The sequence below is a fragment of the Engystomops pustulosus genome, chromosome 5, assembly GCF_040894005.1.
Source record: "Engystomops pustulosus chromosome 5, aEngPut4.maternal, whole genome shotgun sequence".
NCBI lineage: Eukaryota > Metazoa > Chordata > Amphibia > Anura > Leptodactylidae > Engystomops > Engystomops pustulosus.
Genome location: NC_092415.1, coordinates 185,341,267 through 185,366,377, shown reverse-complemented (window position 1 = coordinate 185,366,377; position 25,111 = coordinate 185,341,267). Strand labels below are relative to the sequence as shown.

At 41.9% G+C, this 25,111-nt stretch overlaps 1 protein-coding gene across 3 annotated transcripts in view; it reads right to left on the bottom strand.

Annotated features, from left to right (window-relative positions):
• CUL2 (cullin 2) overlaps positions 1-25,111 on the bottom strand; it is a 52,106-nt gene that overhangs the window by 11,784 nt on the left and 15,211 nt on the right. For all 3 annotated transcript variants that reach the window (XM_072154014.1, XM_072154013.1, XM_072154012.1), the window contains exons 3-19: positions 23,233-23,335; positions 22,802-22,896; positions 22,119-22,224; positions 20,855-20,937; positions 17,451-17,547; positions 17,243-17,353; positions 15,981-16,143; positions 15,175-15,299; positions 13,975-14,082; positions 13,251-13,310; positions 11,650-11,778; positions 9,168-9,254; positions 8,056-8,208; positions 4,786-4,863; positions 3,846-3,912; positions 1,700-1,902; positions 1,279-1,380 (exon numbers count right to left, since the gene is read on the bottom strand). In XM_072154014.1, the coding sequence (XP_072010115.1) occupies positions 1,279-1,380; positions 1,700-1,902; positions 3,846-3,912; positions 4,786-4,863; positions 8,056-8,208; positions 9,168-9,254; positions 11,650-11,778; positions 13,251-13,310; positions 13,975-14,082; positions 15,175-15,299; positions 15,981-16,143; positions 17,243-17,353; positions 17,451-17,547; positions 20,855-20,937; positions 22,119-22,224; positions 22,802-22,896; positions 23,233-23,335 (1,870 nt within the window). The remainder of the gene's footprint in view (positions 1-1,278; positions 1,381-1,699; positions 1,903-3,845; positions 3,913-4,785; positions 4,864-8,055; positions 8,209-9,167; positions 9,255-11,649; positions 11,779-13,250; positions 13,311-13,974; positions 14,083-15,174; positions 15,300-15,980; positions 16,144-17,242; positions 17,354-17,450; positions 17,548-20,854; positions 20,938-22,118; positions 22,225-22,801; positions 22,897-23,232; positions 23,336-25,111) is intronic.

The following is a 25,111-nucleotide window of genomic DNA, read 5'->3' as shown; positions in this document are numbered from 1 at the left end:
GTCAGAGATATCCAAACCAGTCTCTATAGTGAAACGCTATACATTCCTATAGCGGTCTCTTTTGCAGGATGTTGTGCAGTAGTTACACACAGTCCTAGTGTAGGCCCCTATATACACAGTGGGGCTTATTTACAAAGGGTTGCACTGATCACTTTCGTCAGACTGACGGTTTTGGGATTCGGGCAGCTTTGACAGGTTTTTAACAGGTGTATGCGCTGGGATAGTATCGCAGCTGCGCCCCAGTGTGTGGTGGCCAAGCAAGGGTACTGCAGCTACTTGCCTCTCCTGATTCCACCAGTATCTCCAGCTTGCTGTGATGAGATTGCGGTTCTGAAAGCTGATCTTAACGTAGACTACACATTATCATCCTGCTTACCGTTGAGGGGAGAGTAGAATACACTCCGCAGATGCCATTAGAGGCTATGGGAGACAGATGCCACTACATGGTAACCATCCCTGGCCTCTGCTATGTATGTACTTTAAGCGTTTCCACAGGCAGACACTGTTACTGCACCAGCAAATCAAGGACTGCTTCCAATGTTCAAGATAATTTATCCCGCTATATGAGCCGTGTACAGTAGGACACCCTGCTGCCCTCTGTTGTAAGAATACATTTGGAAATACTCCCAACGTATTGTTATGCAAAAGCAGCCCCCTAATCTTCTGGGTTTCACGGAGTCTCGTCAACTCCTTTAAAGGATATCTACCACCAGGATGAAGGATTGGGAACCAAGTACACTGACATACTGGTGTGCCCCCTCTCCCCCCTATCAGGATCTGCTCTTCTATTAGCTTTTCAAACACTTGTTTCAAAAGATTATGAAAATGAGCCTGAAGGGCTTCAGAATCCATTGACAACTATACATTCTGGAGCCCCTCAGTCTCATTTGCATCATTTTTAAAACCTTTTTTCATAAAAACAAGGGTTTGAGTAGCTAAAAGAAGAGCAGATCTTGCCAGAGTGGGCACACACTGGGATGTAAGTGTGCTTGGTTTACAATCCTTCATCCTGGTGGTAGATGCCCTTGAAGGTTGAGGAGTTTACATGTTGTGAGTGCAATGCTTCTAGATAAAGCGATCAGATCAGTAAGTTTTGACACTTAACAGTCTACGCTCTTCTGTCCGTAAATCAATTAAAAATAACCCCCCTCTAAACTATACGAATGATACCATGTCGATAATATTTTGGCATAGGTGTGAAGTACAATAAAGCAAGAGGTCTAGTTTAATACACATCCCACATATCACATCCATATATCAGGTGTGAGTGCAGCTTACCTGTGGCGTGTCCTTCTGCATGGGTGTAGTAATTTTAAATTTCGTCCTTTTACTGCTGAAATTCATATTTAATGAAAATATTGATTCGCCGTCCACATCTTCCTGCAGTGGAATAAAACAGTTCACGTGAGAGTTGTGGATTTTCGTCTCCTGCAGTGTGACCCCGAGTCATGGATAAAACAGCAATTGTCTATTTTCGACAACGTGTTCAAGTCTCCATTTCGTTCTGTAACCCAGCGGAGGCTGCTTGGTTCCATAATCCTGACAGCTTCTGCTTTTAAAGGGATATTTCCTACTCTGTTATCGATGGCACGTCAACAGGACATATGATGAGGACCTGATAGATCTATATCCTGCGGAGGTGTCATACATGGTTGACATGAGCATGAACCTTGGACGTGCAGCGACAGTCCATACAAACCTTATCATGGTCGTGGTTTATCATTTTGACGTCCAGTAAAGATTTGATGGTCTTGGTCAACTCTTTCTCATTCATCTGAGTGCTGTCTTGTAGTTCCTTGTAAGTGACCGATTCGCTGTTATTGAAGGCAAGCAGGACGGCCATTTGGTATGTCGTGACCATAGCTACGTAGGGTTTAGACAAGTAGTTCATTTTTACTTCACCTGCACAGAAAGAGAAGTGTAAACCTTTAAAGGGAACCGGTCACCAGTTTCTATCCCAATCAACTACCACCACCCCTCAGGTAGAGTATGAAATGTCCTTTCTAAAAATCCCTGTTTTGTGAAATCTCACCCCTTTTCCCATTAATGAATTGCCTCCAAAGTTGGCCAAATATGACTCTTCTCACCTCAGTTCATGAGATAAGTCAAGTAGTGGTTGCAGGGGGGGGTATCATTTCAGAAGACTCTATAATAATAGTCTTTATTTACATAGCCCCATCATATTCTATAGTGCATTACAAATCAGAGGGGACATACCCTATTTTACGGATTATAAGGCGCACCATCAATAAATGCCTACTAAAACGTCTAGGTTCATATATAAGGCGCACCGGATTATAAGGCGCACCATCAAGAAATGCCTGCTAAAACGTCTAGTTTCATATATAAAAGGCGCACCGGATTATAAGGCGCACCTTTGATTTCTGAGAAAGTCAAAGGATTTTTTGTGCGCCTTATAGTCCGAAAAATACGGTATACAAATAAAATAAAACATGAGAACAAACATTCATATGAAACAAAATGAGGGAGGACCCTGCTTGCAAGAGCTTACAGTCTATGAATCTTAGGACCTAGAAACATGCTTTTTGCTTCAAAGATAAGAATCTCATATTTCAGATTGCATCAGGCTTGTGGTTCTGTGAGCTACAGAATTGGTCATAAAGATATAATATAGACGGGAACGGGATCTTTATCGGCAGCTCATATATCTGTCCAGTTCTGTAGCTCACAAAGCCATAAGCCTAGGTGATCTGAAAGATGAGAATCTTATCTTTAATATGACACCGGCAGCATGTTTCTAGGTTCCATAGAACAGAAGATAGGCACTTCTGAACTAACAACCTTGCAATCACTAAACTTGACTCATCTCATGCGAAAATTAAGTGAGAAGAGTCATATTTGCCTGACTTTGGGGGAGATTTTTTAATAAAATGTGTGAGATTTCACATAAGAGGGTATTTTAGAAAGGACATTTCATACACGACTTGAGAGGGCAAGTAGTTCCGTGGGGTAACGTGGTCCTTGTTAAGATATAAAGACATCACATGATGTGCTGAACATCACATACACACCCCACACTGGCTATAAGTACTATATGGAGACACAAGCTTGGTGCATGGTGTGTAAATAGAAAGACTTCCAATTTCTTACTAAATTCTAGCAATTACAATTCTATACAATACTACTGTCAGATCAATGAATTTGATGGAATTATTCCAATTTTGAAAAGACTTTTAAGCAAGAAAAAATTAAGCAGTAGACAGCTGGATTAAGAGTAGTATCAATATCTGCTGGTAGCCTGTTATAGAGTAGGAGGAGCTGAGCAGATTGTATTTAGTGTTCAATCTGCTGGAAGCCTGTTATAGATTGTACATAGGGTCCTACCTGCAAGCAGCATGTTATAGAACAGGAAGAGCTGAGCAGTTCATATATATAAATTGCAAACATCCAGATGTCCGTTTGTAACTAGGGATCATATGTAAGTCAGGTGTTCTTAAGTAGGGGACCGCCTGTATCTGCAGGCAGTATGTTATAGAGCAGGAAGAACTGAGCAGATTGTATATAGTGTTAAATCTGCTGGAAACCTGTTATAAACAGGAGGAGCGGAGCAGATCATACATACTGTCCTATCTGCAGGCAGCATGTTATAGAGCAGAAGGAGCTGAACAGATCATACATACTGTCCTATCTGCAGGCAGCATGTTACAGAGCAGAAGGTCAGAAACAGAAGCAGATATAGCTTTGTAGGAAAAGGGAATAATATAAATGACTCCAGTCAGGGGGTGGTCACATCAGGCGACATCCATCTCTGTATACATGTATATGGTCATATATGCAAAGTTTGTACATTCAAGCCCCCATCCCATATTATAACCATATCTTACCTGTACACAAATAGTGCAACCATGTCAGCTTTCTGCCACTGAAGTGCTGATTGTAAAATAATTCAAACTGAAAAAGATTATAAATTATAAGAGAATAATTTAAAAAAACACACATACACCGCAAGATACTAAGTAATCAGTACGATAAAGGGATCCTACCAGCTCCCAAATCCCCACACAAGTAAAACCAGCATTGTGTAGGGGCCTAGAAAACCTTTGCAGACATGGCTTCCCTGTTTCCAATCTCAGCGATTTGTTCTTTTCAGCAAAAACTTTAATTCTTATCTTTAGTAAAATAAGCTTCTCGGAGGGGACTGGGGGGGGCGTGGCCTGTTGGTGCACCCGTTTTTTTTCCCCCCTACACGTTATTTCCTTAGGAGATGCCAAACATTGGGGCACATGTATCATAAGTCCGTCTTTTTCTGACTGTTTTTTGAGACTTTTCAAGGCTCAATGATTTTTTTCTTTATTGATACATGTGGCGTTTGGTCTGTAGTGAAAGTCGCAAACAGTTCCCCAGCAATTTTTTTTTCGCCTGGTTAGGGGCAGCCTTAGATTTGAGCAAAAAGTCAGCGATTTTTTTGCTTCTTTTAAAAAAAGCCGCAACGTTCACATCTGGATTAAGATGATAACTCATGGAGCACTGCAGGAGACTAGACAATGGCAATCTTTAATCGGTGACTGTTTTAGGCGCAAAAAAGTCACCAATGAACGAAAGAACCATAAAAAGTCTCAAAAATTAAAGAAAAAGGTAAGCCAAAAGTTTGATACATGTACCCCCATTGTGTAGAAAAGTGGTGTTGTGTAGTGATGAGAACAGAAAGATGATAACAGGAGGACAACAACGCCCCCAATGCACCGGGAAGATAATTTGCATAAAGCTAAAAATGGAGTCAAAAAAATAAATATTTCACAGGAAAATATTACAATCCGCACATACCATCTGTACACTCTTTTCCAGTTCCTGAGGGATGGCAAATGTAGAGGATGGAGCCTGAGTCAACGGCCAAGCACCAGCCTGAAAAATATAAAAAGTAGGGACAATAAAATACTGGAGCCATTACAGTATTGTAGTATTTATGCTCAACCCCTCTAGGATAGGGCAGTTTGTTGTTTCATCATCTTCATCCTAATGGCACCACTGATTACATTTGAATTGTGTGTTCTAGAATTTTGCCACTGAACATTGTGAATATAGAACATGATAGCTTTTTATTTTTTGGAGGAAATCTACCATTTGTTTTTATGCATTGTAAACCAAAACATACCTTGAGAACACTGTCGCTACACTGATGCAGAATCACATCTTGTGTAATCCCTGAACCGAGTGGTTTTGCTCAAAAAACAATTATACAATTGAGGACCTTGGGAAAGCTGGGTGCAGACTGGATCCAGCTGCCTGAAATGTCTAGACAGGACTAATCAACCTGAGCTGAATGACCCATACACAGCAGCAGGGGGATGGTGCAGCGATTGATTAATTCTGCCTGTCAGGGACAAGGTTGGAGCAGTGCATAATTAGGGTTAGAGGAGAAGCGCCGACAGCCACAGGAGCAAAAGAGCCTCATTATCATAATTTGATAATGGTTTTTTTCAGCAAAATCACTCAGTTCAGGGATTAAACAAGATATGTAGCTACAGAATTCTCTAGGAATGTTTGGAAAGCATAAAATCAAAATGGTAAATTTCCTTTAACAAAATAAAAACCTACACAAATCGAACATCTATAAACTACTAATTCATACAACAATATAGCCATAACCTTTTGGCCTGTACCAAGTTAGAGAAACAGCTATTCCTTCCAAACATCCCATAAACATTAACGGGAGGGTAAGCCGCTGACAGAAATCTTCAATTCAATCTTCATTTTCTCCAAAAACAAAAAATACCGATTGAAATTGACATCACATTGCAATCCTAGGTCTTCCACCCAAGGCTTTTGCAGGATATTAGGCCCCCTTAGGCCACCAATACAGTCGTAAGAAGGAGAGCAGATTCAGATTCTCATTGTAGCTTTTCTCCAGGGTCTCTCTGTACAGGAAGGTGGGTCCAGCAGGAGAAGCTCAGAAGATAATGTAGCCCTGTACACACCTTCTCAATTTACCTGCAGTTCCAAACTGGCAATAAAGTGTCGCTTTTAAAATAGCGCTGAGCGCAGCATCTCTTAAGTTGCCTAAGAGTGCAGGAAAGTTCTGTCTGGTAAACTCGGCGCTGGGGCGATGGCCTGGGTACAAATAGAAAGGGCCTCCCCTGGCACCGGTGCCATAGTGGATCATCAATGGCTACAAGTCTCCACATGCTTAAAAGTCGCCCTTAAATGGCAAAGTCTCCGTAAGGAGAACTCTTACTTCCCACAATAGCCTCTCACTCAGCCAAACCAGTTCCCTACACTGTACTGAGGAGATGCAACCACATTGAACACCGCTATCTACAGTTGGGAATCCGTTCCTTCAGGAACAGATACATTGGTTTGGCTTTGATCCCACCTCATGGTTTCCTGAAAGTCATACTTATGTTAAGGGGCTTAAAGAGGGAATGTTTTCTTTATCTCATCCTGGAAAACTCATTTGCATATTTACCAAAATTCCCCAGTGGCGCAACAATGGCTATAACTCTCCACACACCTGCAAGGCGGCTTTATTTGGCAAAGTCTCTGTAAGCAGAAGTTTTAAAATTGCTAAATAATATTTAAAAAATGACCCATTGCAGTGGTAGAACATGAATAAGGCAGTAGGAATTTTATCTAGTCCAAAAAAAACGAAGTAAAAAAAAATGAAGTCAAAGCGACCATCATCATCTTCATCAATAATTCAGCAGTGAGTCACTTCCCTCCTGGTGTTCTAGTTACTGTAAGAAGCCTCTCGTCTATACCAGCGCTGCACCACATCATACTCAGCAGGGAGAGAAGAGTCAATGTCACATTTACTTGACTTTGAAAACTGGAAAGAGAACCTCACACCTTGGTGTAAATAGATCAATCAATCTGGGGGATCAACCCTTATCCCAGAACCAATACTGTAAGAATATTACATTAAGAATCTTAGCAGTCTCACGAATTCTGTAATATCACTTTTTTTGTTGATAGTCTACAAAAAGTTGCTAGGACAGGTAAGTGCCCAGGCTAAGAATAGACCTTGTGTATAGATGACGAGCAGATACCGGTACATGGTAGAGAGGAAAAGTGTCTGCAGCTCTGGTCTCCATCTGATAAGACGAGGAGATATTCCCCGCTGTAGTATGCTGGTGATGACAGCTCAGCATTGTTCAGATGTCGACAATACCAGGGTAGGTGTAGGTCATCATAGTTGTCAAACCGGTGCTACAGTCTAATAACCTGGTGACCCAGTCACGGCACCACAAATATGTCATCAGGAAGGGTTATGGCACCAAGACATGTATTATGTACATCAGGATCAATAAGGTCATTTCATACAATGTAAATGTCAACTTTCTTATATTTCAGTGGAGGCAGGATAGGACAAAGCCCAGGAGGAAACTATAGAATAAAAGTGAAGCTACATCTATAGAACAGCTTTAAAGCCATTGTAAAGAAGACCTGTCAATTATGAGACATACTGGTATTCTTAATAAAAGGGAACTGGGTCATCAGATTTTACTCTCAGGTAGGGCATGAACTGTCCTTTCTAGAATTCCCTCTTATGTGAAATCTCACCCGCTTACCTATAAAATCTCCCAAGTCATGTGTAAATGAGCAGAGCAGAGTCAGAGTCAGGCCCGCCAAAACCCCCGGCCCCTTGCAGGCGGCCCGCCAAAACCCCCGGCCCCTTGCAGGCGGCCCGCCAAAACCCCCGGCCCCTTGCAGGCGGTCTGCTCTGCCCACTCCTTTCATCTGGGACAGCCTTAGTTCCTAGATTTCCAGAGAATGAAATCAAAATTAGGAGGCAGGGCTAGGATGCCAGATGCATGGAGTGGGCAGAGCAGGTTGCCCGAAGGGAGGAGGCGCGGTTGCCCGACTGCATTGTACAAAGAAAGTATTGTTGCTCTGTCTTTCTTCCTAGAAACCATAACAGTTGAGGTTGTGTACAATCGTCCACTCAGAGCTGAAACTGACAGATTTGGTATGGACGCACCCCCTATGACTAGTGGAATAGCAACACCCAGTTGTCAATTCATTTAAAATATTCAGGTGGAATGCAAACTAAGTAAGAACTGGGCCTTAATCCATACAACATATAGAAGGAGAACCCACCTGTAATACGTATATCTGAAAGCTGATGCCCAGATCTACAACTGTGTCTTGATTTCTGATAAAGTTGTTAAATTTGTTATTAAGATCGGCGCTAACGCTCATGTCCGTGTACATTCGATGCAGCTTGCTGGTGAATTCATACCCACATGCTTGCTGTAAAACAGTGGAAAATATTGGTTATAACAAGAAATAACATGACATTTTTAACTTTTACAGAGTTTCTCTAATGAGGTCGGTGAACATTTCAGTAGAGACAGGACATGGGGGATGAGAATAAAGCAATGGATGTGATCGCAGCATGAGCACAGCGCTCTGCTATCTCCACCGTATCTGCGCCGTGCCGCCTATGGGGACGTACATGCGGCCGCAAATTTGCGGCTGTATGCACGTCCCCGCAGACGGCCATGTGAATGAGCCCTTAAAAGAGTTTTCCATGAATATGGAAACTCCCCGTCCCCAGATGTGCTGGGGTTAGAAAAAAAAAAACCATACATATCCCGCTCAGGCTCCTACACATGCCTTACCAGGTATAATCTGGGACCCGCTTCATCCAATGAGTGGCCTCCTTAGACGCCGGAACATCACTGTCTTTTTCCAGGAGACTTCGCTTCCTGTGTTGTCACCTGGTCTGGAGAGGCCAGTCATTGGATGAAGTGCGTCCCGAGACAACTTTCAGTTAGTGCCAGGCTGAAACTAAAAGAATCAGTGTAACATGGGAACCAAAAAGGGGCAAATATGTGCTTTTTTTTTTCTTACCTTGACTCCAATTCGTTCAAGGAAACGTTCTTAAAATACCCTTCTGTTTTTATCCCAATAGGGTTCAAGATTTTGTGCCAATTTGTTTCTTAAAAAGTCTCAAAAAGTCTACCCTGACATATCTAATAGGGGTTTAATGCATACATTGAAATCAATTGTAAAGCAGTAAGTATCGTCAGCCACTTCTTGGTTTCCAAAAAAATTATATGATATATTTTCTATACCACTTGTATATCTATTACAGATGTACATATCTTGGCGTACAAACACATGTACCAGATATGAGTCTCCTCCGTACAGGCTTGACCTATGACCTTGTCAAATAACTAGTCTAAACTTACGATACCGAACATTACCTTTAATTTATTGATCATAGTTTCTTCAGAGTCCATTGACATTGATAAGCCGTGAATTAGTCGTTTTGCCAACATTCTGGCGTAGAACTGAAAAAAGAACAGACGAGTAGGTAATTCCACTATACAGGAAGCGAGACATCACCAGATGACATAACACATCTTAGTAACTAGATTGCAATGTTCTGATCCAGGACGCCCTCCATATATAGTGTCCATAGGAGGCCGGCCTGGAATTCCTGAGCAAGTGCTCAGCCTGTAACCCTGGGTACGACCATACAAACATATAAGATAACGGAATGATCATATACACAACATTTATAAGCCCTGATTCCGCACCATCATGCACATTCTTGAGGGCTGGGGTTTACCCTTAATATGTCTTTTGGTAGAACCCTGTCAATTGTCACTGCATGTAAAGTACCTCTTCCCTAGAAGGAAGAAAACTGTCTCTATAGTGCCTCCTAAAGGTCACTTTATAAATGAGTTTGCATTACAGGGGAGTCTGATTTAAAGGGTTTTTCCTTGAATATTACTTACCTACCTCACTACAACTCCCACATCATTTCAGCACTTCATGTATAGGACTTTTCTCTGATGTTTCGGTGTGATCACGTAACACATCCACGGATGACAGCGTTGAAGTGGAAGGTCACCCCTGTTTTCCAGGGGACTTCACTTCTTGTGTTGACCCCGGGTCCGAAAAAGTCACTTACTGGATGAAGTGGGTCCTATGGACCCCAGAGCATCTGATTGGGTGCAGGGCCTGAAACTGGAAGCACCAGAGCGATGCAGGAACTGGGAGCCGGAGTGAGGTATGTATGTGGTGTTCTTTTCTCACCTCTGCGCCCAAGGTTTTCCTCTATTCCTAGAAAACCCTTTAACATGTCCCTGGTTTGCCAGATATTCCTACTAATAGGTAGAAGCTAGATTAAAGGCTCTGCTATGGGTTGGACACGGATTACCAAGGAAGCTAACGGGATATGCACACTTTTATCCAGGGCATAGTACCTATAGGAATCCCTACTCCAGAAAGATTTTGCAATGAATTTGCTGAGACTTAGGCAATATCACCATCGAGAAGTACCTTATATACTCGAGTATAAGCCTAGTTTTTCAGCACAAAAAATGTGCTGAAAAACCCAAACTCGGCTTATACCCGAGTCAAAAAAATAAATATATCTAAACTCACCTTTCCGGCGACCCCTGTATATCTTCTGTGCGATCTGTCCAGCAGCAGCAGGCTATATACACTGGGGCAGGGGCTGGCAGGCTATATACACTGGGGCAGGGGCTGGCAGGCTATATACACTGGGGCAGGGGCTGGCAGGCTATATACACTGGGGCAGGGGCTGGCAGGCTATATACACTGGGGCAGGGGCTGGCAGGCTATATACACTGGGGAGGCTGTGACCAATGCATTTCCCACCCTCGGCTTATACTCGAGTCAATAGGTTTTCCCAGTATTTTGTGGTAAAATTAGGGGCCTCGGCTTATACTCGGGTCGGCTTATACTCGAGTATATACGGGTAAGCCACAAACTAATATTATGGCAAGGCATACTAGGTATGTTGTGTTTTGGTGGATATTACCTTCTGGATTGGTGTACATCAGAGGAGATGTGCTTAACCACATCTATGTTGTTCTGTCTGCTATAGGAGTACTACATTATAGAGACTTGATTTTTTTATTTTTTTTTTTTGCCCCAGTGACCAGGGTTGTGACGGACCCCCATGTGAATGAAGAGGCATTGGACGTGCAGGACCATTGCTGCTCCACATCTGCAGGATTGCTGAAATGCTTACACTCCTTTCTCATGAAAGTGAATAGAACAGTATTCACACACCTGTGTACCTATTCTCCATCCACATAGGCCACTTCATGATCCATGTTAACGTTGGAGTGTCAAGCAGTCATCCCACTTCGCTAAGACCCGTAGGCTTTCCTGTAGCTCCCTTAAAATATGTGCCCTTTCACCCGTATTTCAGAAGCCAAAGTTTCGTCGGGGAAAAACTGATGATTTTTTTTATCAGATTTCAATAATTTTCTATTGGATTTTGTTTAATGGGTCAAACAACATTTCAGCATTTTTAATTTTTCACGTGTGTGAAAAAAAAAATGATATATGGAGAGCAAATATAGATTAACACACACACACGCATACATACACGTACGTTTGTTCATACATACATACATATATTAATCACTTCTCTTCCTGCATTAATAGAAAACACTCCTGGGTAGATTTATCAGAAGTGTCTCCGAGCAGAACTGTTCTAGTAGCCCACCGCAACCAATGAGTGCTAAGCTTTCATTTTCCCACAGTCGTTTATAAAATTAAAGCTGAGTTCTGATTGGTTTCCATGGGCAACGAGAACAGTTTTACCTCAGACACTTCTGATAAATTCCCTGTATAAAAAAGACAGCAGGTGAAATTAAGCAGACGATTTCCACCGATATTAAAAAAAAAAACCAAAAAACGTACCTTCTGGAAAACATCTTTATCATCGATGTACTTGAAGACGGTAATAAAACTTGTTAGCTTGTCTTCCACCTCATTCTCAGTCATCCCCTTGGCCGATTTCTTCAGCATGTTATCACAGTATTTCGCCAGCTGTGTGGAGTAACATAAGGATGACACCAGTTATTACACAATTTTATCATTACAGATTAAAAAAAAATAAAATTTTTTTGGGTTCCGTTTCACACAAGTTTGTAGTTGTAACAAGTTTGCGGTCACATTGATATATTAAATATACTTTACTTATATTGGGCCTGACAATGTTTTACTACATTACCTATATATCAGCATTTACAAATCTTGTTGTTGGTGTTTTGTGTTTGCTGCAGAACCTAATGGGGGGCAGTGACACGTTCCCCTTTTTATACAGGGAAAACATGCATGCTCAGCTAAGAGAGCCAGAAGGGGGCCTGAAGGATCAATTTATCAGTGTAATCTGCAGAACAATTGGGGAAGACCCAATTTCTACGATCTTATGTGTACAACCATCACTAAACATCCCTAACATTATTATTACCATATTTTTCGGACTATAAAGGCACACACAAAATCCTTTGAATTTCTCAGAAATCAAAAAGTGCGCCTTATAGTCCAGTGTGCCTTATATATGAACCGTACTGACAGACAACATCTGCCTTGAACTGTGCACAGGTCTGCCACCTGCTGGTCATTCATCCTTATACTCCGGTGCGCCTTATATATGAACCTAGCCGTTTTAGCAGGCATTTATTGATGGTGTGCCTTATAATCCGGTGCACCTTATAGTCCAGTGTGCCTTATATATGAACCGTACTGACAGACAACAGCTGCCTTGAACTGTGCACAGGTCTGCCACCTGCTGGTCATTCATCCTTATAATCAGGTGCGCCTTATATATGAACCTAGACGTTTTAGCAGGCATTTATTGATGGCGGGCCTTATAATCCGGTGCGCCTTATAGTCCGAAAAATATGGTACATCATACAAGCACACATAACTAAGTATGCATGTGGGAAATACGTTGCTGCAAGGTCTTGACGGCTTTCATTCACCTTCCCAAGAACAAAAGAATGGAGCATGTTGAAGCCCAGCCGTCTGATTATAATCTACCACAAGAGAGATGCGAGTCCCTCATACACATTGGATGGTTGGCTGGTTCCCCATTATATTACAAGGTTCAGCCATTTAACTGGATGTTACATCTCTATGGTCAGTTAAAAGTAGACCATACAATTTTGACATCTATCCTACAGCTTTACCTCCTGACTCTTCCATACGCATGCACACTTTGCTTAGCAGAGTGCAGTGCTCTAAATATGCTGCTCTAATATCAGTTTAGCTCCCCAAAAACAAATGGATCAGACATGCTGAACTTGCACTGCCCCATCCTTCTGTTGGCGGAGAGTCAAAACACCCTGATACATATATATTATACTCCTGTAAAAAAAGTATGTATATATGACAATCCTCTGGTCTTATAAAGCAGTAACAGGGGTTGTCGGCGTAAAAACAGACACATTTGCAATCCGAAAAGCTCTATTAAAGTAAAGCTAAAAAGCAGCATGGCCCAGGACAAGTAGACTCACCAATTCAGGCGCTTTACAGACGGATTTGGGCTCCCTATAGTTAACAACACATGTAAGGGCCTGCAAAGAGAAAGAAACAATATTAAGCCAAATCCTGTCCACGTCACAAGAAACATCAGCGCATGACTCAGAACCGGGCAAAACAGAAGTTTCAGATCACATGATTATTTCTGGATTTTGTAATTCGGTAAGGAAGAAGGGGTTTCTTGTATCATATATCTCTATGATTTAGGGGTACCCTGAACTGTGGTTGGTCAGTGATGCAAAGCTCACAACGAACAAGAAACTTCTAACAGATTAATCCCTTCTCTAATGGAACTGGATGGAAATGACCAGGAAGTTAAATATGGACAAATAATAAAAATAATATATGCTCTGTCCTGCCACTAACAAGCAGAACACTATAACTACATTATAAAATAGAATTTAGGGCAGGGTCTTCATTCTGTATAGCCTCAAACATGCAAAATTTCAAGTGTTCCATATGAAGCTTTAATATAGTATCAACATTGTATAGGTCACACTATACCTTCAGACAATGAATATTGGTTATACAACAGGTATTTCTTTAAACTTCTGTATGGTCAATGTACAGTTGAGTGGTTAAGAGACCGATAGAATGACGCAAAAAAAAAAAAAAAAAAAATTCAACACCATTATAGAAAGTCATTCCTATGATATTTGCCTCCTGTGAGCATCTCTTATTGGTTGTGGTCAGACGTACCTTGTCTAGTGCACTCATAAAATGTTGATCCCCGTTTAAAACCGTGTTGACGAGCTGGACAAATTTACCATGGACCTCTAAGACCGATTCCACAAACTGGGTTGGCATCTGAAAGCACAGAATGAGAAGAGGGGAAAAAAAAACCTAAATACACTATTTAAATATTAGAAAAGTTGCAATATTCATATTTACAAAAGATAATAGGGCACATTGACTTTTAAATTTACTTTTTTTGGACTGTGCCCTATCTTAAATGGGAAAACTGCTTGCACGGGTACTAAAGTAGCGGGAACGCTGCAATGATGTCGCACGCAATCCTTTATTAGCGCAGCTGCGCTGGCTTCCATGAAACACAATTTCGGCTTTCGGACGATCCAACTGATTCAGACTGAGCACAAGATTTAACTTTCAAATTGTGTCGCAAGCCCAAGCACTTACATGCACCAGGAAGAAGAAGGTGAACTCCAGGGACCTGAGCGGGGAAGCGACACATGCAGGATATCTTTAACCCTGAGGAAGTCTCCAGTTGGAGACGTAACGCGCGGGGAGCCCCCCACCTCCTGACTATTTTACCACCCCGCTTGAATGCTGCTACTTCAGTGGTTTCCTTGCCAGGCCATTTGTAATGTATACTAGGGTTTTGCCTCCATTACCTTATTCCCCCTTGATTTTTGGGTGGGATTCTTTTACCTTCTGTGCTTTATAGACATTAACTTGTATGGTTCTTACTTCTATGGCAGCTTGATAGAGGCACTTGCACTTTTTACATGTTTACTTATCTCTTAGGGGTGGTTTGGGTGGAATTTACCCATTCAGGAGGTGTTTTGTTTTTGCACCGATAACATGGTATATAATTGTATGTACTTTGGTACAATTTTAATTGATTTTATGTTCATGTCTGTGTTCAGTTTTGGATGTCAATAAAATTTATTTCATGGTTCATGGTTTTTCACTGTCAGTGACACACTACTTTGTTTGATAGCATGCAGGATATTGGGCGCACGATCTTAGCGAATCACGGCAGAGTGCATTCGTGTCGGACCATGCACTCTCTGTGAACTCCAGTGATGGGGTAAGTAAATGGGCCCCAATAAATGGGTGATGCAGACCATTCAGTACATCTAGAAGCCCCGGACATGGCAAACCACAGTGGGCAGTGAAGATGCGACAAGACAACAATGTTATTTAGGAAATACTCACGTTTTCCTGAGAAAGATTACTAACAGCTCTAAGGCCCTCATCGTGGATATGGTTCTGTAATTCCTGAATCATGTGAGGTAAACCATTAGATACAGCACGGAGAAGGGTGTACATATTGGCCATGTCTGAAAAGAAGAAACATACATCAGTTTCATTGTCAGGTCAGCAATACACAGAATTGGGATTCCTCCAACTCAAGATCAGAGGCCTCCATACACATTGGAGTAAAGTCCTATTCATTCAAATATGCATAGGTGGGCTCTACCTTCTAATGTGTATGGGGCCTTATGACTCTAGTCTAATGACAGAGAATGGGAGAGAGGAGACTGCTCTTGTTCATAGGGGACAAGCAGATGACAGAGGAAGGCCAGTTGCACGTCAATACTTCTGCAATTTTGTCTGAAGCCATTGCACAGAAGTATGGGGGGAGTTTTGTTACATCCTAGCAAAAGGATTGGGGTTACTATATGATTAGTGGAGGTCCGAACCCTGGGAGCCTCACGGATCATGAGGACCCGTCCCCATCGATTAGGAGCACCGGGGTCCTGTTCTCAATTTTAAAAAAATGGTTCTATAAATAGTGCCTTTCTTTCTGCTAAAAAGCTAAATATCTATTACATCTAATTAGTCAGGGAGAAAATGGGCACTAAAAATGGGTCGGCATTTGTGCAGGAACGTCTCCGCTGCTCTTTGTAAATGTTGAAAGCCCCAATCTAAAGCATGAAGTGACATAGGACATGCTACACATTACATCTGTTATGCGGCCTACGGATACCCCGGCAATCCCATTACACGCATTCCCTTACCACTTCTCCTTTCTTGCCTAATGATATTGTGACATTCTGCATGTAGGAACTGCAAGTGGTCGGCGACCATTCTCTGTTGGCATTCATGTATCACTTTTGTGTAGGAACTGGGGTGTAAATACTTTCGACATCGAATCTCTTCATCTTTTAATCTACCTAAAATCTAAGAAATATATACATTAAAAAAAAATTATAACAGATCAGGTCAATTTCATACAAAAGAACAAACAGTATAAAAGGGGAAAGATTGGGAGAAAACCATCTCCTGACTGTTGTGCCACAAATTAATGCAAAAACACAGTAAAGTCCCATTCACTCCGCCATTGTGGGGACGTATATCCGGCCTCAAATATATTCCCCCCCACGGGGGAAAAGATAGAGCATGCTCTTATCTTTCCATGTGCGTACGGCCGGGTGGCACGGTTTCCTATGAAGAGGAGAGGGGTGCATCACAAAATATAGGCGACTCTTGTCTACTAGTGTTTACAGGGGCATATAAACTATATACTAGTGGGGACATGCCCATGTAATTACTAGTAGACAAGAGTTTCCTATATGTTGTGATGTGCAGCTCCTATTATTTATTTTGCTGCTTTGGTTTGATTTGTTTTGATAAATTTATGGTACATTTCCTTCTGGACATTCAGTAAGATGGTATCCACAGTAGAGGCCAGCAAAAAAAAAGGAATCTTAAACCGTGTCTAATGACGTAAATCTTTACGGACAGTTCCTGGATAATCTTATTTCCCCAGGGCGCGTTCACACGATGCGTTGTGTTTTTGATACATTCCATAGGTGAGGTTACATTGCGTTTTAGAAAATGCAGTGTAAACGCAATGTAACCTTAGTAAGTGATCAAGGCTGAAGCCTTTGGAATGAGTCAAAAACAAATAAAAAAAAGGTAACGTATCGTGTGAACGCGCCCTCAGAGAGCTGAATCATCAAAGGAAATATTCTTTAGGCATGGAAAGAGTTAATGATTAGTCTGCTTATCAGATAACTAATGATTAACTCTTCCCTTAAGAGGGCCATCCATTTCAGACCGGCGTGGAAGGACCTCATAAGGCTTACAGACACACAGCTCACTATAGGAGAAAGAAGCAGGACAAAGGAATGGAGAGACACTGCTTTACATCGCGAAGTATATTACAAATCTGACTTTTATCACCTGTTCGATTCATTTAGGAAATGAGAAAAATACTGCTTCAAAGGTTTAGTTACTCTGTCAATAGTAATATTAGCCACCTATCTGTAGCACTTACTTTTTCCATATATTGTGAGCAGTTAGACTCTTGTAATAAATTTGAAGCTTCTTGCTTGTAATACTCCCCTGTTTCAGCCAGAAAAGGCCACTCAAAAATTTCATGATAAAACTATAAACAAACAAAAAGCAGAAAATATCATAAAGTTGGATGCAAAAAAGCATAAAAAACCCACAAAGACAATAAACCCCCTACAAGACTCAGGTACCTTTAAGGGAAATTTTTTCTTATACTGTTCAACATGAACAAAGGAGTTGATAACCCCATGGATTACTTTTTGATTTGGGTCTTCCCCACATCGATCGCTGAAAAGTAAAGACAGGTTGTGAATAAAACAGATGTGGGAAGACACAGCGGAGAAAATCACAGTAAGGTTTGGATTGCAATAAAGGTCTAAAACAGAGCAGTTGTGATTTTTACTTGGCCGAGGCTACACCATTGATACAGAAGTTGTTAAACTTTATTGGACTTGACTTTTCCTTAATGAATGCAATGCTCTTCAATTTTAGAAACTGTCGCTGTTTCAGACTCTCCCAAATTCCTAGCTAGTTTGTAAATACCTACTATGTTGTTACACATCAACAGCACACAGCGAAAAAAGGCTCATCTGCTCAATAACATAGAAAAATAGTTGTTTTTGTTTGGGAGGAGGGGTGCATTGATCTACAGTTTGGGGGGTAACGCTTAAGGATAAGAAGCAGCTTGTGTTTGTGTGCTTCTCTTCCCCATTTGTATACTGTTAATCTTTTCTGGCAAAATATTGATCAATCTGCTCAGTAAATACTGCTTATGAACTGCCTACTCTGCTCCTCCTGCTCTGTAACATGCTGCCTGCAGATAGGACACTATATACAAATCAGCTCAGCTTCTCCTGTTCTATAACATGCTGCCTGCAGATAGGACACTATGTGCAAGCAGTGCAGCTCCTCCTGTTCTATAACATGCTGCCTGCATATAGGGCACAATGTACAAGCAGCACAGCTCCTCCTGTTCTATAACATGCTGCCTGTAGACTGAACAGTGTTTTTATGATGTCAGTTCATTCCACTGATACTCCCAAAAATACTGAGTGTGTTCACAAGCCAGTGTTAGCATCCTATAGTCAAACACTGGTTATGTAATATCAGGCTTGAGGGAACACACAACAGGTTCTCAAAACATCAAACACACTTCAGGAGGTTGCTTAAAGGGAATCTACCATCAAAATCCATCATGATAAACCAGGGACATTACTTATAGATCCAGGCACCGGGACTGTGGTTATTACCTTTTATTGGTTATCCATGGCCTCCTACCTTCTAAAATCATCTTTTAAAATTATGCTAATGAGCCAGAAGGGTCCCTGGTGGTATTTAACAGAGGCCCTTTTGCTGCAGATTCACTGGCTGATACACTGACAGAGCAAAAGAGGGGGTACTGTTAGTGTAACAGCCTGTGATGGCTCCTAGAACACATCTGTCTAATTAGCATAATTCTAAAAGTTGATTTTACAAGGAAAGAGGCCATGGGTAACAAAAACGAGAAGATTACCTCAGTCCCAGTGTTTGGATCTGCGAGTAAATGTTTATCAGACATCATTTGGATGGTAGATTTCCTTTAAGAGATGCCTCCCTCCATGTAGTGTTAGGCATACTACTGTATATGTAACCACTGTCAGCCATACACAAATATCCCCTCTCCTTAAGAACAGGAAGAAGTGATGGTCTGCAGCAGTGACACGACCAGCGCTCTTCCTCTCACAGATGTGATGATATCACCAGGGATAACCACAGAGGACACATCTGGATATGAGCACTGCTTTACATCAATGCTCCACACCGACTCCTCTCCATATTTCTTAACGTTAATCACCATAAAACCTCCAATCCGTGGCCAAAATCTGAGATTTTCATATTTGTAACACTATTATTCTGCGTCATGAATTTCTCTAGGGTAAAAGGTTATTGGATTATTTACAGGCACAGTCATATGTGCACTCGTCAGGAAAGAATAATTACATCTAATAATAAAAAATAGCCATTGCAGGAAAGATAGGACATCCGGCCATAACCCCAGGGACACCTGCAGGGAAGGGAGAGGAAGGGAAGGGTGCAGGACCTTGACATTGATGGGTCACATCCAAGCTTCTTGCCTCATCCCTCCTAAAAATATTATAGGATCTGATAACGTGTACATTATGTATCCATCTAATACTAACCTCCATTTATATATAAAAACTTATCTCCGCACCCGTTTTCCATGTTTCCGTTTCCCAAAGCTGTATATCTTATTTTTCGGAACTAAAAGTAGTTTTTAAAAGTAGTCCAATTTTGGCTTTTACATGTCCTAATGTTGAACTTTTATTAACCTTTTCCGTGTAGTATATTTTAAAAAAAACAACAAAAAAACACATCTGTTTAATCTAAAAAATGTTTTTGAATTAGTATGCAAGTTGAAACAGATATATTTAACAATAATTATTTGTTTACGGTGACAATTACATTTTAAAAATGTTGGGTTGACTTGGAACAAGAATGAAAAATATATCCGCATTGCAGACACCTTACAGCTGATCATTGTAGAATGACACTTAAAGGGGTTGTCAACTTTCAGCAAATTATTAATATTGTATGAGTAAGGAATTTCTAATCTACTTTCTCTATCAAGTCCTGGTGGTTTTCTAGATCTCTGCTTTCTGTCATCCTATAAGAAGCTTCTAGGTTTACATCCTGTGGATACAAATCAGTCCATGGTCATGTGATGGACACGTGGGTGCACGAGCCGTTACTATCACAAAGAGTAATCGGAGCTGTGCGATACTAATGGCTCATGCACCTGCCTGTCCATCACATCACCATGGACAGATTTCTATCCACTGGAATTAAACAAAGCTTCCTAGATAATTACAGCAAGCAGAGATCTAGAAAACCGTGGTGCATTTATATGAATATATTGAGAAAATTGTATAACTTTTCATTTCACAAACAATATCAATTATTTGCTGAAAGTGGACAAACCCTTAAATAAAGCATCCAGAGAGCTTCACCAGATGTCACAGTGAGCAGAGAGGTCGTCTGAAACTAGGGGTCATATGTACGTCATGGGTTCTTACCATCAATGATACTACAGTGTAAAATCAGCCCCTAAGTAAGGAGGGGTGCAAAACCCTCCACAGGTCCTGGGGCGGGGTCCTAATAAGCAGCAATGAGAAAAATACAGGCAGCACTCCAATGGTCCAGAGGTTCAAATCAAATGGTGATTTATTAAGAATGTGGCAACAATTCGGTGTCAACCACCTTTGTCAAGGCTTGAAGAAGATGGTTGACACCGAAACTCTGCCACATTCTCAATAAATCACCATTTGATGTGAACCTCTGGACCATTGGAGTGCGGCCTGCATTTTTCACATTGCTACCATCAATGACAGCTACACTGATGACAGATTTTAGAGAAGATGACATGGGATTTTGGCTTTCATCATGTTCCATCCTCTCTCTCTCTGGTAAAGTGAATCCACCAGAGTTGTCTGACACTACTTTCGCTGTACATTCAGTAGAATTTTGCAATGTGTATGACCGGCATATCAGTCCAGAATGCGGCCAGTCTCCAGAACATGTGACGGCGTTCACCTACCTTTTAATCTCTTTGAGAAGCATTCTGAGGAGGGTGTCCTGCAGCGGTTCAATCATCAGCTTCCTCCACATGTCAAGTGCTAACTGCAACACAGAAGAGAATAGTCAAAAGGAAGTTTACATATATACACACATGACTCTCCATCACTGAGTAGGACCGCCCACTGGACTCCTAGGCGCAGAATTATAACATAAGTTATGCAAACTTTTACAAAACTATATATCAATCCTGCAAAGTAAAATCCTGCAGCCTGGAGTAAATTTTCAAGATGATAGTTTTTCTCCCCGTAGTACATGACAATTTCTTCTCCAAAAAAAAATTAATAAAAAATTAATGCAGAAAAACAACAATATGCATTGGTTACGGTTAGTCTAAATGTTTTACCCACTGGATAGGTGTGGGAATGCTGATAGGAAGGGGTCCCACTGTTGGGTGCCCCACAGATCACAAGACCAGGGGTCTGGAATATACGAGGCTTGGGGGTCGCACTACTCCTAATGAATGGAATGGCAGGTCAAACGTGTCCATCTGCTCTATTCACAGTCTATGGGACTTCTGTAGATGGTAGAGGACAGGGATCTGGCACCATTAGGGGAATTTAGATTCCTCTTCGTGTAATCCATGGGGCCAGTCTGACCTCCACCAATCACCTCGACTGTGGATAGAGGATAACATTTAATCTTAGAAAACCCCTTTAAACTGGACTCTAGCAGCCTCCCCTTAAAGGGGTTATCCGGGTTTTAAAAATAACTGAGGGCCGGACTGGGGAGGGCTATTTAAAAATAATAAACATGCACTTACCCCGTCCGGCGCCACAGCCGGTCTCCTCTGTGCGCCGGTTTCATTACAAGGGTGCACAGAGAGGTTCCGGACGGCCGGAAGCTCCCATCCGACACCATCTCCCAGCGCTTACAACGCTGAGAGATAGGGACGGATGGGAGGAGCCGGCCACATCACGGACCGTAAGCTCCTTGTGCGCGGATCGAAGGGACTGCGGCGCGGGACATCGGCGCCGCCGGAGGTAAGTACATGTTTATTATATTTAAATAGTCCGCCCCAGCCTGGCCATAAGAAACTTTTAAAACCCGGATAACCCCTTTAATTCCACAGTCAGGGCATAAAGAACAGTCTATAGCCATATGTCCTCTCCAATGTAATATACACACTTTACTTATGTGTATTCTGCAGAGACCGTCAACTTGCAATCTGGATTTTTAGTTTAACAAGACAATAGATACAGCTGAATACGTATTACAATACTCACTTCACCTATCTCCATCAATGGCTCGTTCATATCTACACCCCCGTAGCCGTACTGTAGATCTGCTTCAGTCAGCTTGTTCTTTTTAATAAACTGTGTGTTGAGATACCTGCGGAGGGGGAAAAAACCCAAAAGAAACCATTCAGATCAGGAGAATAAGGCGCTGCGCGTCTTCCCAACTGATGCTCATGATCAGAAAAGGCGATGAGCAATATCCTACAGCGGAACATGTAAAAAGTAAACCATCCGAACAATAGATTGTCTGGAGGTCAAAAAAACATGGTTGCTTTCTTCCAAAAACAGCGCCATGCCTGGCCATGGTTTGTACTGGTATTGCAGCCAAGCTCCATTCGTCACAAACCATGGTCAGGCGTGGCACTCTGTATGGAAGAAGGTGGAAAAATGTTTTTCACATCACGTGGCTTAGTGGTTAGCACTACGGCCTTGCAGTGCTAGGGACCAAGTCTCAGGGTCAACATCTGCAAAGAGTTTATATGTTCTCTCCGTGTTTGTGTGGGTTTCCTCCGGGTCCTCCGTTTCCTCCCACACTCCAAAACATACTGGTAGGTTGATTACATTGTGAGCCGGATTGGGGACAGGGACCGATTTGGGAAACTCTGTGTAATCTGTGTGCCCTATATATAAATAAAGAATTATTATTTTAAATCCCTTAAGTTAGGTTTTACCTATAGAGACAGTCCATGTAGTCAGCTCCTCTACTGTATTCCTCCCAGGACCGGTGATACATCACTAGAACTTGTTCTGCTGATGCCAAGACTTTCTGTAAAATACAAAGTAAATTAAGAGTTTTCTTATGGTAAATGTAGGACTGCTTGATTAAATGGATTGTAGACAATTACAAAGATGCGCTAATACTAAGGGCTTATTCACACAAACGGGTTTGGTCTGTGAAGGACAGGACTCAGTTATACATTATGCAAGGGATCCCCAAATTTCCATAATCAGAATGGCGAGGGTGTCCTGTGGGGATGTAGGTTTCATGTATATCATATAGCTATGACACTTGGACTCCAATCCCTGTACTTCCAATGCAGCCACTGTATGCTCCATGCCTTATGGACGGTACAAGTTTGTGGGAATAAGCTCTACCTCTTACCTCGTGCAGCTGTAAAACATGGTTTTCCAGGAAGGTTTTTGTCTCTGAATACAGTCGTTCTCCGAGAGGCTCTGGATAGGCAACACAGAGCGCGTAAATATCACTGAACAGAAGTTAAGGAAAACCTGTAACAAACTTCCAAATTTTTCGTGTTAAATGGATGCGACATATACCAGTCCAGCAGACATGTTGGATTACACTTCATTCGGTGCCTTAAAAGTTGGAACTCATAAGTATGTTTGGGGCCCAAGTTCTGTAAATGAAAACAGTTTTCCCCTATTGGCTCTACTTTTGGAGAACTGGGATTGCCGCCTTGAGTCGTCACTCGACAATGAACTAAATACATTTTGGAAATTAATATCATGTTTCTGTGATTTCCTAGCATTAGGTGTTCTTGGACATGGATGCTGGACTCTCAAACAGTAATCGACCATCGTGTGTGTATCCCATGGTCCACAGTACCATCCTCTCCTAAACTAGAGCTGCTAGAGAGAAACGAGAGGTATTTTTGAAATCAGCAATACCAAGATGTAGGCGAAAAACGAAAAAACTAAAACAAAAAAAACAACACTCCCCCCCAAATCTGTTCCCCTAATTCATCTGCTAGAATAAGGAAGGGGGTGCAGGAGTGTCTCCTCCATTGTGAGGTACAGACCTGCTCATATGTCTTGGTCATGGATAGGATTTTGGAGAGTGTGTATATGATCTGACAACACTTTGTATAGAAAGCCGCTCCAGCATGCCCACTGGCTCCGCAGCTATAGATCTGTCAATCTCAAAATCGCTCACGCTGGCATGATGCTAGAGATCAAAGCGTACTCGGGAGAAGGCGACTTGTGCGTTTCTTGGCAACCACTTACGCCAAACACGCTTTGATACTGAAGAGGCAAACACACACACACAGGATCATTCATCATCTCTGATTTAGTAGAAGTTACGCTTCAAGGGGCCTGGGACGGAGACGCGTCACTATTACCAGGAGCTGCCAAGAGACTGACAGAAGTCAGAATGGCGTCACGCCAGGCACAGCACTGGTTAACAAGCTGGAAGCAAGAGGAGGACACAGGAGAGATCGCTACAGAAAAGCCCTTTAAGATCACCTAATTTTACCATTAAAGGGGTTCTTCAGTCATAGCAAATTCGGCTCTATTCAGTGGGGTAACTTGAAGCTGATGGGCACCAACTATAATGTATGGTTTATAGTACTAATCTTCTCATATGGGAAAGTGAGACTTTATGGTCTCAGTGATGACCCCCACAGATCTTGAGAATGTGGGTCTGTTGTACCCCTTTCCTCTTGAGATGCAAGAAGCAGCAGATCGTGCACGCGCCAACTGCTCTATTCATCTCTATGGTGCTGACTAAGATTGCAGAGCTCGGGTCTTTCCGTCAGCACCAGAGAGATAAAGCATCTGGCGCATACACAACCTGCAGCTCTCTTCAGCTTGAGCGCAACAGAGGTGCAACGGAACCCCATTCACCAGGGGGTACCATCACATAGGGCCTAATGTGCTCATCCGTTGCGGTCTATCTCGTGTGTAGGGATTAACTTGCTAGGACTGGAGAACTTCTTTATAACTACCAGCCCCCTCAGGTAGAGTTTGAGATTTTATAGAATTCCCTCTCACATGTAAATTCTCACCCATTTACAAATAAAAAAAACAAACCAAAAAACTCCTTCATGTGAAAAAGAGCAGAGAATGGTCAGATTCCTGAGAGGAGTCAAGTTTAAAAGGACACCATATGACCCCAAAAAGCACCTTTCTAGGTGCTACAGAACCAAAGATGGGGAAATTGGAGGTGACACTACCGGTAAACTTGATTCTTGACTCTTCTCTGCTCATTTCCACTTGACTTTGGAGGAGATTTCTTTTTATAG